The 15,897-nt window shown below is 44.6% G+C and overlaps 1 protein-coding gene across 1 annotated transcript in view; it reads right to left on the reverse strand.

Moving 5' to 3' along the window:
- Positions 1 to 15,640, reverse strand: part of LOC141551728 (solute carrier family 5 member 4-like) — a 39,563-nt gene extending 23,923 nt beyond the window's left edge. Inside the window, exons 1-5 of the mRNA XM_074283698.1 lie at positions 15,446 to 15,640; positions 7,094 to 7,165; positions 5,127 to 5,231; positions 4,914 to 4,973; positions 4,352 to 4,456 (exon numbers count right to left, since the gene is read on the reverse strand). Coding sequence (XP_074139799.1) covers positions 4,352 to 4,456; positions 4,914 to 4,973; positions 5,127 to 5,231; positions 7,094 to 7,162 — 339 coding nt within the window. The 5' untranslated portion in view covers positions 7,163 to 7,165; positions 15,446 to 15,640. The remainder of the gene's footprint in view (positions 1 to 4,351; positions 4,457 to 4,913; positions 4,974 to 5,126; positions 5,232 to 7,093; positions 7,166 to 15,445) is intronic.
- Between the last annotated feature and the right edge of the window lie 257 nt (positions 15,641 to 15,897).

Genomic DNA, 15,897 nt, shown 5'->3' on the forward strand with positions numbered 1-15,897 from the left:
CATCCAGCTCAGAAAGCTACGACCCCTGTTAGAAGCTCAGCGCTGTCCTGCTCCCCCGTTACCTCTGCCCTCAGAGGTAATTCAAGTCCTCACGGAGGTCTCTGAGTCCTGGGAGGTAACACTGCGACTTCTGTTCCCCAACTCTGCTCATGTGAACAGCGAGGAAAACAAAGCTGAGAGGTCGTCGGCTCCGTGCTTTACAGAAGGGGAATCTGCCTCTGAGAGGTGCAGGGAGTCGGGCAGGAGCACCCAGCAGGGAGGGACAGGCCCCAGGCTCGGGGCTCTGCACAGCATCTCCTGCTCGGGACGTGCTCCCAGTAACACCCGCTTTTAGTCTGCTTGCTCTGTGGATGAGGTGATTTCCCACCCAGGACTGGTTTCTGTAAAAGGTGGGTTGGAATCCAGGGTGGGTCCTTGCCAGCTCTAGGACAGGCTGTGAAAAGGGCAGAGCCGTAGTTGAATCTGTGGCTTCATTAGCTAACCCGAGGAGAAGCTCTAATCCACACGGGCAGAAGAAGAGGGAACAGAAGGTCACGTCTTGGCAATAAATTGCTATTAAAACCTCTCACCACCCGCTGAGACAAGAGCACACTTCCATATGTGTCGCTCCAATGTTAGCGGTGGGGAGCTGCCATTCATGGTCTCCCCCAATCCGGGCTCACCCTGCCTGTCCGCTCCGATTGCTCTCTGCTCCCCACTATGACCCCTCAGCCCCAGGCAGCTCCTCACTCCTATTCCTCCCAGCTCACTGCCCCTCCACATCTTTGCATGCCACTCAACCCCAAATGGGGAGGGGTGAGCATCTCGTCCTTTGTGCCCGATAGCCACAAAATTGGGGAGGATACAGATGGCCCAGTTTTACTCAGAATGTCCTCCTGTGCTCCGCTCTCTCTCCCTTTCTCTACTAGGCAGTAGTCTAGTCAGTCAGAAAGAGGAGACCTCAGTGCCAACTAAAGTTACCCAGGAGGAGCGATCTGGTTTCTTCTACTTGATTGGAAAGAAAGGCTAGAGACGGTAAAGGTCAAAGTTTGGCCCAATGTAAGGGAAAGCTTCCTAATAAGCAAAGGCATCCCAAAAGGGAATGGCTTGCCTTGCCTCTCCTTATCAACTTTTAGCTTGATACTCCCTCTCCCATAAAGTTCTTTTTCATCTTTCCCTCAGAGATATTCCCATGATCCTATGACTGTCCTCGGCCTACTTGTATTCCTTTGGACATTTGCCAGCTTATTGAATCCTTCATAAATTATGGCATCCAATCTTCAACATAGAGAAGAGCTAATCCAATTCCAATTGATGACAGAATCAACTACGTTCAGAAAAAGAACACTGGGAAATGAGTATAAACTGTGAGCACTGTTCTGTTTTGTTTTGTTTTTTTTTTCTTCCCACATTATTTTTACCTTCCGAATACAATTCTTCCTTTGCAACAACAACAAAAAAATTCGGTTCTGCACATATATATTGTGCCTAGGATATACTATAAGATATTTAATATGTATGGGAATGCCTGCCGTCTAGGTGGAGGGAAGGAGGGGAAAAACTCGGAACAGAAGGGAGTGCAAGGGATAACGTTGTAAAAAAAATTACCTATGAATATGTATTGTCAAAGAAAATGTTATAATTATAAAAATTAATAAAAAAAATTTTTTAAAATTATATATACAAAAAAATAAAAAATAAAAAATAAAATAAATTATGGCATCCAGAACTAAACCCAACACCCGGGTGTAACCGAGAAAAAGGACAGAGAGCCTGCCACCTCCCTCGCCATAGAAGCACAGATTTTGGCATTTGGAAGGGACCTCAGAGGCTGTCTACTCCAATGCCTAGCACACCGCCTGACACAGGGCAGGCACTTAATAAATGCATATTGACTAACTGACTGGTACTAACCCCTCTCTGACAGCTCCAGCAAGTAGTGATCCTGGCTCTCCTCCCCAGTTGTGTCTGGCGCAGTGCTTCTGAACACAGGATAGGACATCTGAGCTGACAGGGATATTAAATATAACCTAACTAGGTAACATCTGAATCTAACTTTGAACTCTGGTCTTTGACACCAGAGCAGCTAGGTGGTATGGTGGTTAGAGGGCTGGGCCTGCAATCAGAAAAACTCCTCTTCCTGAGTTCAAATCTGGCCTGAGATGCTGACTAGCCTGGGTGTCCTGTTTGACTCAGTTTCCTTATCTGTAAAATGAGCTAAAGAAGGAAATGGAGAACCACAATAGTATCTTTGCCATGACTAGCTGGGTGCCCTGTTTGACTCAGTTTCCTTATCTGTAAAATGAGCTAAAGAAGGAAATGGAGAACCACAATAGTATCTTTGCCATGACTAGCTGGGTGCCCTGTTTGACTCAGTTTCCTTATCTGTAAAATGAGCTAAAGAAGGAAATGGAGAACCACAATAGTATCTTTGCCAAGAAAACCCCAAATAGGTTCAACAAGAATCAAACATGACTGAACAGAAACTTTCAACTCAAAGTCCAGTGCTTTTTTTACTATGCCGTTTAGCTGTTAGTATATTTGTTTTATTATATTCATTATGTAGATATTTCTATTTATCATATTATATTTGACTTCATGGACCCCTTGAAAGAATTTTTTGAGGACCCTGGGGTTCTCAGACTATACTTTGAGATTTGCTAATTCATTCCAACCTCTTATTTAAAGGGAGAAAATGAAGCCTAGGAAGAAGAAAAGACTGGCTCAAGCTCATACCGCTTGCATGTGGTAGTTAGGGCTCAGGTGGAACAGGGTTTAGGAAGCTTCACTCCCTCAGTCTGTGGCTGGGCTATGGGCAGTTCACACAGATAAAAAGCAAAATTCTGGACCAGTCATTTTTCTTGTGAAGAATGAGACAGATAGGGGGCAGCTAGGGGGCGCAGTGGATAGAGCACCAGCCTTGAATTCAGGAGGACCCAAGTTCAAATCTGGTCTCAGACACTTAAAACATTTCCTAGCTGTGTGACCCTGGGCAAGTCACTTAACCCCAGCCTCAGAAAAAAAAAAAGAATGAGACAGGTAGATGGCCTGGAAACTTGAGTTAGAGGCAGATAAAGAAGGCGGTTTGCCAAATAATCATAACATTTTAGAGCTGGAAGGGCACCTGAGAGATCATTCCAGGAAAGCCACATGATGCTCCAATAAGACCAACAATGTGACCCTGGGGCCCTCAGAGTGCAGTGTAGTATAGTGAGAAGAGCCCCAGGATTGGTCTGAGCACATGAAGTCCAATCGTAACTGCTGCTGGCTGTTTGTGTGGCCTTAGCCTGTGCAGGTCTCGGTTCCCTTATCTGCAAGATGAGTAGGTTGGGCTAGAACCTTTAAGGTTCCTTCCAAATCTATATAATTCTCCAAATCTATTGAATTCTTTTGCAACTTTCATCAACGTGGCCAAAATGGGACCCATTCTGAGAGTCATTCCATTGGGGGTGACATTCTTCCTCTCAAGCCAATGGAATCCACGGAAAGATAACAAGAGTAGCCCATCCACAAGCACTTAATAGGCAGCTCCTCATCCTTAAAAATGCTGGTTCCAAGCCCCACAAGCAATTCCCCTGCAGCATCCTCACTGCCTTCCCTAGCCTTGATGCTGACAGAGTGCTACCTTGGGGGATGCCCATATCATGTGAGAGACCACAGAGCCAACCAAAAATCTATGGAAGGGGCAGCTAGGGGGCGCAGTGGATAGAGCACCAGCTCTAAAGTCAGGAGGACCTGAGTTCCAATCTGGTCTCAGACACTTAACACTTCCTGGCTGTGTGACCCTGGGCAAGTCACTTAACCCTAATTGCCTCAGCAAAATGAACAGACAGACAGATAGATAGATAGATGAATGAATAAATAAATAAATAGATAGATGGATGGATAAATAATTAAATGAATAGGTAGATAGATAAATGAATGAATAAATAAGTGAATAGATGATAGATAGATAGATAGATAGATAGATAGATAGATAGATAGATAGATAGATAGATAAAATAAAGAATTGATGGAGAGGTATTTTCCGGAACAGGATCAATTAAGTATCCCATAACAAGCCAGCCCCCTGTTCTCCATTCTAGCACCAGAGACAGCTCCTCTTTCATTACTTTAGCCTACTTTTTTCTCTTAAGTTCACATGATCAGACCACTAGCATTTTCAAGATACCTAATGATAGCTCCCATCTCTCAAACACCAGCTTTCTACACTGGGTAGCAGATCCCAAGTTCAATTCAACCAGCATTTATCAAGAACATACCCTGTGCCAGGAACTGTGCCAGGCAATGGCGAGACAGAGGCTGAATGGAGTCACCAACTGTTCTTACAGAACTTACATTCTACCAAAATGCTGAGGTCAAATGGACTCACCGAGATCCTCATGGCCACAGAGGAGAACAGGGAAAGGACAGAGAAGTAGATCTGAATCCTCTTCCCTCCGAACCTCTTCTTCAGGTACTCGGGCATGGTCACCACCTGCACAGGGAGGAAAAAGCAAGAATCACACTGCACCACAAAGCATCATGGGGACAGTGGGCAGTGGCGTTGGCCAAATGTTTGAGGCACTGTGCCTTCAATGCAAGGAATTCCATTCCCCTGATGCTAGAGTGAAAGGGGAATATCCCCAACATGGGATTTGGAGCTGAGGACCGTAGTTCAAGGTCTGCTTTTCATACCATCTAGGTAAGTGACTTTGGGCAAGTAAATTGGTCCCTCTTGAGCCTCAGTTTTCTCATTGATGAATTAAAATAAAATAAAATAAAACAAAATTGCCTGTACAATTTTTGCATCTTCCAGTGTTGTTATAGCTAAAGAGATTTGGAAAACTTAAAGCATTATATAAAAATGAGCAAATAATGTTACGCTGTGGTGTAAGGAGAATTAATGATGCAGAGTTTGGGAGGAAAAGGCGCCCCTGGCTTTGGGTACTCACCCCTGCTTTGATGTAAATGGGGACAAAGATCCAACCCAGGACCAGCAGCAATGGCAAACCCTGCAAAAAAAAAAAAGAGGGGGAATCTTATATAGATCAGGCTTTTCTTCTCACTGGTCCTCCCCAACCAGTGCTTCATTCGCCAACATCTGGAGTTATGTGATCCCCGGATAATGTTGGGGAAGAGAAAACCAGCAAGGATGCATCACCTACATTTGTCTCAAGCACAGTCACAGCAATCCCCGAGGCTGCACCAGTCCCTGCCAGGCCCACGAAACTGCCACTGCCGATGTTGCTGGCAAAGAGAGAGGCGCCAATCTGGAAACCAAAGGAAGAACATGCTGAGATCAGATGTGAAGTTATCAGGGCCTGTTAGAGGGACACAGGACCATGGACTTGAGAACGGGAAAGGACATTGGGAATATCCAATCCAACTGCCTCTTTTTACAGAGGAGGAAACTGAGACTCAGAGAAGGCAGGGATCCCGTCCAACATCACACAGCTGGATGCAAAGCCATCTTTTCTTCGGACTGTTAATGCTGTTTGGTGGCTCGGTCCACTCCCTGTACCATAAGAAGAGGCTGCTTCCCAAGATAATTATATAAATATGTATCCATATACTGTATTTAACATATACTTTAACATATTTAACATGTATTGGTCAACCTGCCATGGGGGGGAGAGGGTGGGGGAAGGAGGGGAAAAGTTGGAACAGAAATGATTGCAAGGGTCAGTGTTGAAAAATTACCCATGCATATGTTCTGTCAATAAAAAGCTATAATAAAAAATAAAATAAAATAGAACAACAGGCTGCTTCCCCTTTTCACACTGGCCAGTTGGCTGGTTCTTGGATTTTCTAAGCTGTTACATGAGCCTTCTTTTCATTCATCTTTTGTAGAGGGCCGGAAAGTAAGAATCCATTTCAGGTTTTGAAACTTAAAGGAACTTGGTTCACCAATCCCCCTTCCAATAAACAATAGCAGAGATAGACATGTTTAATATATTGATAAGTGGCTGGCAAGAAAGGTGGGGTTCTGGGGTTGGAATAGTGCTTGGGAAAAAGAGAAAGAGGGAAGGAGGGAGGGAGAAATCCCAGAGCACAGTTTTAGAAAAATGAACGTGGAAAACTATCTTTAAAAATTTCTTTTGTTTTAATTAAAAAAATATATTGCTAAAGATCCTTGCCACTGAAGCAAAATGCAAACTCTGCTATATAGTAGATCAAAGACACACCTTGGAACTTAGAACAGGAAAAGGAGTCCGCAATGGAGACTAAAGAGAAATGGACTCGAGGACATTGGTATGATAATTTTGCTCTGATGTGTCTCACAACTGTTTACGTTTCTGTTGAAGTGGCCCAAATCTGGGCTTAACCATTTGCCTCTCAGTAGAGTGGGCTTGTTAGAATGTATCCAGGAATATCAAAGAGTATATTATGTATTGGTTCTATATGAATTGGAATCATATATATATATATATGACCAATAAATTTGAAGATTTCATAAGGAATTCTTTCGCCTGGCCCCCGTTTGCACCCCCTTTTTCACTACTGGAGCTGGATTTCAATAATCTTTCTGTTGCGTCTCTAATGGGAGCTGAAATCCTTGATCAAGAAATATCCAGTGATGAAGGGCAGAGTAGGGGAACAGAACCCATTGAGATCCTCACGAGTCTTTCTCTCAAACACATTCCCCTCTTTCCCACCTTTATTCATCTCCTGGGCACTAGGAAAACTCCTAAGACTCCTTTTCCCTGTACCCTATTTCCAGCATAAACAAAAAATAAATAAATAAATAAACAAACAAACAAATAAATAAATAAATAAATAAATGAATGAATGAATGAATGAATGAATGAATAAATAAATAAATATATAAATAAATAAACAAATAAATAAGTAAATGGATGGATGGATGGATGGATGGATGGATGAATGAATGAATGAATAGATAGATAGATAAATGAATGAATGAATAAAAATAAATAAATAAATAAATAACTGGATGAATTGAGCTCTGGGTGAGGTCCAAAGGGAAGCCCACCTTTTCTCCTCTTTCTTTTATTTCAGATCTGAGTTGTTCCTCACCTGAGCTTCCGGCTTCCTGAGTTGGAAGCTTGAAGAAGAGTATGACAGCCACCTTTCAAAGAAATGATAAGGGGATGAAGTGGGACGTACTCACCGGCCACCACACCATGTCCCTGCCAGCCAGGAAGAAGCCTCCCACTGTCCCTCGATTGGTCTTCAGCATGGCCTGGGTAGAAAGGAACAAACAGGACACCAGATAGAGCAGAACTGAAGTTACACAACAGAGCTGGCACACAGACCATCGAGAGAGGATGAGTGGCACACCCCAGAAAGGCAAAGGAAGATTCTTCCCACCAACATCTAGTCATAGTATGCTAAGAACAAATCTCAGAATTTGTTGTTTGGTCAGTTTGTCCTGTCTGGCTCTTTGTGACCCTGTTTGGGGTTTTCTTGGCACACCTATTGAAGTGATTTGCAATGTCCTTCTCCAGCTCATTTTACAGATGAGGAAACTGAGGCAAACATGGTTAAATGACTTACCCAGAGTCACAAACCTAGGAAGTGTCTGAGGCTGAATTTTAACTTGGGTCCTCTTGATTATAGGACCTATTTTCTATCCATCGAGCCACCTACCTAACTGAATATCCCAGGATGGCTTCATTCAAAAACCAAGAATCACTGAATTTTAAGACTCTAAACATGTCATCCTGCCCAGCTTCCCTCCTCAACCCTCCTTTCCCTTCAATAACTTTCATTTATTTATATTTTAATTTTAATTTTATTTTTTTGCTGAGGCAATTGAGGTTAAGTGACTTGCCCAGGATCATACAGCTAGGAAGTGTTAAGTGTCCGAGACCAGATTTGAACTCAGGTCCTTCTGACTTCAGGGCTTGGTGTTCTATCCACTGCACCACCTAACTGCCCCTTTTATTTATTTTTTTAAAAAGCAAAGTCCTTGTAAGAAGTCCTTTGTCTCTATCAGAATTTCAGATGGCCAATCGTGAAACTAAATTAAATAAAGATTGATTACCATTGAGGTTGCCAGGAAGATATGACTTCTTGCTGGGTTCCTTATTAACTCTGGGATTGAATAGATAGCCTTGTGCTTGGCATTTCAGGTTCTACACGACCTGTCCCACATCCCCTGACTCTTTTCAGTTTTAGATTTTTTCTTCTCCAGCTACTCTGGCCTCCCTGCCGTTCTTCAAACAGGAACTTCCAGTTCCCAGTTCTGCACCATTTCCTTGGCTGCCCCATGCCGGGAATGTTCTCATCTCCTCCTCAGCTTCTCTGAACTCACTGGAGACTCAAATCTTAGCTCTGTGAGACCTTTCACAAGACCAAGTTCTAGCTTTCCTCTTAGAGAACCTTCCTTTACACATTTTTTTTTACTTTTCTAGTTTTTTATTTTTTACTCTTTAATTTTTTTAAATGAACACGGTCCTTTGCATGTTGCTCCTCCATTAGAATGGAAACTCCTTAAACATGGTCTTTGCATTCCCGGCACTTAGCACAAATCTGGGCCCCTAAGTGACCCCTTTGTTGTGGTTATTGAGTTATCCCAGAAAATTATACCTCTGTGACCCCATTTGAGGTTTTCTAGCAAAGATACTTGAATGATTCACCATTTCCTTCTCCAATGGATTAAGGCAAACAGGAATTGATTAGCTTGCTGGAAGCACACAGATAGTGCCTTTCTGAGGCTATATTTGAACTTAGGTTCTGATTTCAGGCCCATGACTCTAACCACTGAACTATCTCTTTGCATAATAACATTAAGAGAAAATACTCTTGGAAGCAAGTTCAGAAAGTCAATATGCCAGCCAATAAGCATTCCTTAAAGAATTACTGGAGCCACAAGATGGCTCAGGGTATAGAGCAGGATTTGAAATCAGGAAGACATCCTCCTGAGTTCAAATCTGATCAGATACTTATTAACTATGTGACTCTGGACAAGTTACTTAACCCTGTTTGCCTCAGTTTCCTCATCTGTAAAATAATGTATTTAATCCTACAGGCCCAGGAGCTTTTTGAGCAGGAAAATTACATGACCAGATCTATGGTTTAGCTTCCCTTCAGCATTCTTACCAAGAAAATCCTCATAGGGTCAACAAGACCCAAATGAACGACCCAACAACAACAAAAAGGTAATTAATGTGAATCAAATATTTATTCCGTTGACTTAATGAGAGTTGGTATTTTATGCAAAAAGTAATATTGACTGGATCCTATGCCCCAAGCTCCCTCATGCCTTTTTCCACAAGTAGAAAGTTGCAGAGACAATCTGGTCCAAGGCAATTTACTTTCTCTTTCTAAGCTTCTGTTTCCCCATATGTAAAAGAAAGATCGACTATAAAATGGGCGCCCTTCCTGCTTGAATGGTCTATCCTCTATCAGCAGGCACTTCTTCAGGAGGGACTAGGGAGCCTCAAGAATTGGAGTCTTAACCTGGATTCCCCCAAAGATCCCAAGGATCGATTCCAAGGGATCCAGGAATTTTCATGAAGAAAAATGACATTTTTATTTCAATATAATTGCTTTCCTTCATCATCTCATGTATTTTATTTTAAAGGCCACTCTTCTGAGAAGGGACCCATAGCCTTTACCAGACTGACCCCACAGGGAAAGCCCATGACACAAAAAGAGGAAGGGCCCTGCTCTGGAGGAGCTGCTCATTCAACCTTTTAACGACCTGATTTCCCATCCCATCTGCACACACTGGCATGGGATGTTTAGCTGGAAACTTCTCCAAGGAAACTAGACCCATACTCTGCCTTCTGGGATCTACTGCATTGCTCATGAGTCACTTCATGCGAAAGGCGGGGACCCCACAGGACACAAGGTGAGAACATTTCAGGACCAAATTTAAACTCAGATATTGAAAACGGGCTACAATGTGGGCTGCTAAATTCTGAGACTGAGCCGCCCAATGGAAAGATCTCATTTGCCCTCTCCCGGCGTGTTCTCGGGTTTTCTCATGGTCTAGAAAAAGAAAGGAAAAGAAATACCATGGCAGCCATTAAACTGGGCTCCATAAGCCCTGGTGACTTCTATACAGCAGTCGCCTTGTAGGATCATAGGGATCTCCCAAGATCAACCCCCTCATTTGGCAGGAAACTGATGTCGGGAAACATTAAGTGACTATTTAAAAGCAGAATGTCGGCACCAAGCTCTGGGACCATTTCCCACTCCAGCCTTCCATGTCACCCTCAGCAGAAAATCTCAAAATCCACTCAATCTGGGTTAGCAGAACCAAACCTAAAACTCTATCGTAAAACAGCAGTCAACAAAACCATTTGGTAATGGCTAACAAATAAAGTGTCGGATCAGCAGAATAGATTAGAAATTCACAACACAATAATCAAGACCCATAATAATCCAATATTTGATACCCCCCAAAAAAAAACTCCGGCTTCTGGAATAGGAACTCACTATTTGACAAAAATTACTGGGAAAACTGGAAAATAATGTCAGAAACTCGACATAGACCTATATCTTTCACCCCATAACAAAATAAGGTCAAAATGGGTACATGATTTGGCATGAAGGATGATGCCATAAACAAATTAGAACAAGGGATAATTTCCCTATCAGATCTTTAGAGAAAGGAAGAATTTATGACCAGAGAAGAATTAGAGAACATTATGAAAGGCAAAATGGACGATTTTGGTTACATTAAATTAAAAAATTTTTATACAAACAAAACCAACAGAAACAAGATTAAAAGGGAAGTACAAAGCTGGAAAAAAGCCTTTATAGTCAGTGTTTCTTATAAAGGTTTCATTTCTAAAATATATGAAGAACTGAGTCCAATTTCTAAGAATATAAGTCATTTCCCCCAACTGATTAATTGTCAAAGGATACAGAAAATTTTCAGATTTCTGCTATCACATGCAATTTCTTCCATCTATGAAATGAAAGACTTGGACTAGATGGCCTCCTACTAAGTAAGGAAAATGGGGCTCAGACAAGTCAAATGACTTAGAATCATAGATCTAAAGGCTCTCTTCATGAGATGATTCAAACCAGTTCCAGTTGTCCTAATATCTCATTATCTCATTAGCACTTAGTAAGAACCTAACAAGTAGCTAGAAACTGGAAGTTGAATGGATGTCCATCCATTGGAGAATGGTTGGGTAAATTGTGGCATATGAAGGTTATGGAATATTATTGTTCTGTAAGAAATGACCAGCAGGAGGAATACGGAGAGACTTGGAGAGACTTACATCAACTGATGCTGAGTGAAACGAGCAGAACTAGGAGATCACTATACACTTTAACAACAATACTGTATGAGGATGTATTCTGATGGAAGTGGATATCTTCAACATAAAGAAGATCCAACTCACTTCCAGTTGATCAATGATGGACAGAAATAACTACACCCAGAGAAGGAACACTGGGAAGTGAATGTAAACTGTTAGCACTACTGTCTATCTACCCAGGTTACTTACACCTTCGGAATCTAATACTCAATGTGCAACAAGAAAAAGGTATTTACACACATATATTGTATCTAGGTTATATTGAAACACATGTAAAATGTATGGGATTACCTGCCATCGGGGGGAGGGAGTGGAGGGAGGGAGGGGATAATTTGGAAAAATGAATAAAAAAAAAAAAAAAAAAGAACCTAACAAGTGGTGAAGAGAGTCATCTACACCCAGAGAGAGGATCATGGGAACTGAGCGTGGACCACAACAAAGCATTCTCACTCTCTCTGTTATTTGCTTGCATTTTGTTTTCTTTCTCAGGTTTTTTTCTTTCTTAATTCAATTTTTCTTGTGCAGCAAGATAACTGTATCAATATGTATACATATATTGGATTTAACATGCATTTTTAATAGTTTGCATGGGTAATTTTACAACATTGACAATTGCCAAACCTTTTGTTGCAATTTTTCCCCTCCTTCCCCCCCACCCCGATGGCTGGTTGACAATACATGTTAAATATGTCAAAGTATAAATTAAATACAATATATGTATACATGTCCAAACAGTTTTAACATGCATTTTACCATATTTAATATGTATTTGACTACCTGCCAGCTAGGGAGAGAAGGGGGGAATGAGGGGAAAATTTGGAACAGAAGTTTTTGCAAGGGTCAATGTTGAAAAATTACCCATGCATATGTTTTGTAAATAAAAAGCTTTAATTTAAAAAAAAGAATCATAGATATAAAAACTAGAAAGGAGCTTAGAGACCATCTACCCAAGGCATCACTTGATAGTTGAAGAAACTGAGGCATGAGGAGTTGAATGATTTGGTTTAATATCATTCAGAGGCAATGGTGGGCATCGGAAGCAGGATTTGAACAGTTCTTCGGTCACCCAGGACAGAGTGGTGTTTCTCATGCTGAAAGTCTTTCAAAAGCTAGAAACCAGTGGCTGTCTAATAGAAGGATTCCTTGCTCAGATATAGTTTGGACCAGGTGAATTCCAACCCAATGATTTTTATCAATCACCTTATTTGGAAAATGTCCCCATTTTAATAGAAAGTAAAACTGAGACTTAGAGAGGAAGAAATTGCTTAGCCAAGGTCATACAACTAGTAAATGGCAGAAGTAGGGACTCAAACCCAAATTTCCCGTCCCCCAAGGTCCCTGTCTCTCCACATATAAATGAGCTCTAGATGGTTATAAATAGGACACGCATGTCCTGGAGAAAAGACGCTCAATACTGTGTTCCCCTGTGGAATCTAGAGAATCCTGACTCCCGCCGTTGGTTACATTTTTACTCTGTGGGGAAGGAGGAGAGCAAGCAGTGATCTGGACTCATTGTTGCAGTCGGCTCAGCATGTTCCGTACAGAACCAGTCTGGGGTCAGGGTAACTGGGGAAAAAAGACTTTCCTTGAGCCCGGCTTCCCATGAACGGTCTCATCTGATCTTAAAACAACACAAATGCAGGTAAGTAAACATTAAGCTACATGCAGGATTTATAAGCCAGGGACTAGAAATTGGGGGATCGGGATGGGGGGTCCAGAATCAGTCTTGAGGGAAGGGTCTGAGAAACAGAGAAAATCAGGAAGGGCATGTATGGGGTGCAGGCTGCTCAAAGTCATGGAGACAGGAAACAGAATATAGTGACGGGAGCCAGTTTAACTTAACTGGAGAGGGTATGATGAGGAATAACGTGAAATAAGCCCAGAAAGAGAGACTGGAGCCAGGGTGAAAAGGGCTTTAAATGCCAGGTAGAAGACTGTTTACTTGATCCTAGGGGCAATAGTGAGCCATAGAAGCTTCTTGAGCAGGAATAATTACATGATGGCTCTGTGCTTCAGCTGGATTAATTCATCAGCCATATATTTTGGATTGGACAGGGGAGAGATTAAAAAGCAGAGAGATCCAGGGAGACCCTATTGCAACAGTAAAGGAGAAAAGTTGTAAGGGTTCGCACTAGAGGAATTGTAGTGTGAGTGAAGAGAAGGCAAAGGATGTGAGAGGGAAACTGGTTGAGAAGGAGCTCATAGAGCCCCTCTCCTCCAGAATTTACGAGATGGAGTTGGATTGGACAGGGTTGGAGAGGGAAAAAGGGGGGGACTGTGAAAAAGAACAAGGAGAGAAGAGAAAGTTTTAGAAGAGTTTTGAGAAGAGAAGGCTATAGAGAGTGAGACAGGTTCACTTCGAGAGGAGTAAAAGGGATGGCTTTGTTGTGTGAGGGGGCCGGTCAAGGTTAGGGAGCGTGATGAGTAGTGGATCCAGCCGGCTCGGTGAAACGACTCTCTTAGCTCTGTTCAGCAGCTGGGGGCATAGTGGGAGAAGAGGGGGATGGTGGGGGGGTTTGGCGAGGGGTGAACATTCCAAGGGAGCATCAGGCTGACCACCCGTGACATCAAGAATGGTAAGCGAAAGCCAGAAAAAAGGAGCGATAGTAAGAGGGCCTGGGTCTGACGGAGAAGAGCAAGAAGAGATTCAGAAGGAATGAGGGACAAAGAGAGAAAGATGTTAAGGGGAAAGATGGTCTAACGCTGAGGGATTTCAGAAATTCTCCATCCTGAAAAGGGAAGCACCTGTGTAATCATAGGCGTGGGATCCGTTCTGTGTGACTTTGGACAAGTCACTTCACTTCCTTCCGCCTCACTTTTCCTGATAGGTATAACGAGGGAGCTAAAACTTGTCTAAGTCTTCTAAGCCCTCATCTGGGACAGTCTTGTGCGGGAGTGGAGGAATCCTGGGAGTGGAGAAGACTGGTAAGTGAGCTGCCCAGGCTGCTCCAAGGGTCGTTAACTTGCACGTTGAAGTCCCCCAAGTTTAAGGGCAAAAATGAAGTGGAGGGGAAAGCCCCTGACTGGGGGGGGGGGGGGTAGCAGAAAACTGTTGATCAGGCTTTGAATGGGGGGGGGGGAGGGAGAGGGATTTCTTGCTAAATCTCAAAGAGGGAGGGGTAGCTGAGAGACAGAGTGGAGGGAGAGTCTCCCACAGGGTAAGAGTGGGTCAGCCCTGCCCTTCCAGGAAAAGAGTATTGCATTTGTCATGGCAGGGCCTGTGTTCAAATCCCGGGTCTGACACTTACTCTCTATTACTGTGGTCAAGTCACTTAACCTCTTCAGGACTCAGTTTCCTCATCTGTAACGTGAAGGGTTTGTACAAAATCCCTTTTTAAATCTCTGACTTTAAGCAGCCGTTCAACTTCTTGAATGCCCTGCAGTCACTTGAAAACCCACCTCGTTTCTGGGGGCCAGCCCAGCTCGCTGGGAGAAGCACGGGGGGCTCTGCTTTCATGTTTTTCCCCTGAGGCAGTTTGGGGTGAAGTGACTTGCCCAGGGTCACACAGCCAGGACGTGTTAAGGGTCTGAGGCCGGATTTGAACTCGGGTCCTCCTGAGTTCAGGGCTGCTGCTCTGTCCCCGTCTCTGCTTCTTTTTACAGATGAGGAAACTGAGCCTTGAAACAAAAAGCTTTGGACTCCTCCCATTTCTGGCAAGCCAGACCGCAAGAGGACAGATAGGAAAATCTCCTCTGTTTTGCACATGAGGAAACTGAGGCTCCAAGAGGGGAAGAGACTAATCCAAGGCCCCAGAGCTTTGATGGGACATTCAGAGCCTTGATTTCGGGTCCTTTGGAACCCCCTGCTCCTCTTCTCTTCTCTCCCGGGCACGCGGCTCCTCCTCCCCACCTGGCACGTTGAGGGAGAAGGAGCAGCTGCCGCTGGGATACCCAAGGACGGTGCCTCCACTTCCCCACCGCGCCCCCGCTTCCTATTCAGAGGACAGGCTCACTCAGTGCTGGAGCGGGCAAGGACTCTAGCACCGAGGATGCCCCGAGGGACCTAGAAACCCAGCCTGTTGCGAGGGCAGAGGGGCAATCGGGGTCGGGAAAATGCGGGCGTTTGCTTCGGCAGCGCAATCTGCTAGAATAGGACGAGAAAGGTCGGGGGCGGAAGCCCCTCCCTTTCGTTTTACAGTTGGGGAAACTGAGGCCCGGTGGGATGGAAGGCCTTGGCCCCTCCCGGTGATCTGGGCGAAAGCCCGAAGCCGGCCCCGCCCGCCCCCGGGGCCGCTCCCTACCCACAGCCCCCCACGGGCCAGGAGCACCACGAAGTAGCCCCACGATCACCGAGATGTCGGCGGCGTTCCGGAGGCGCTCGGCCGGCAGCGGGGGGCGCGGGGCTCGCGGGGCCCTCCATGGCGGGCCGGCTCTCTGCCCTGTCCCGGAGCAGGCCGTCGGGGCTGTCGGGCCGCGGCTCCTCCGCGCTAAAGACCGGCCCGGGGAGGGCGGAGAGGGGGGAGGGCCGAGAGGAGGCGGGCCGGGGGGAGCCAGAGGGGGAGGGAGGGCGGGGAGGCGGGGGCCCGTGGCGGGGAGCCTTGGGGGGAGGGAGGGGGACTTCCCCAGCCTTTGGAGAAAAGGGTCCCGGGCCGCCGAGCTGCGGAGGGGAGCGGGAGCGCCCCGGGGACGCGCCCGACAAGCGGGGTGCACGGAGCGGGGCTAAACGAGGCAGCCGGAGGCAGTGTTCCCTCGG

This window comes from Sminthopsis crassicaudata, chromosome 1 (genome assembly GCF_048593235.1).
Source record: "Sminthopsis crassicaudata isolate SCR6 chromosome 1, ASM4859323v1, whole genome shotgun sequence".
NCBI lineage: Eukaryota > Metazoa > Chordata > Mammalia > Dasyuromorphia > Dasyuridae > Sminthopsis > Sminthopsis crassicaudata.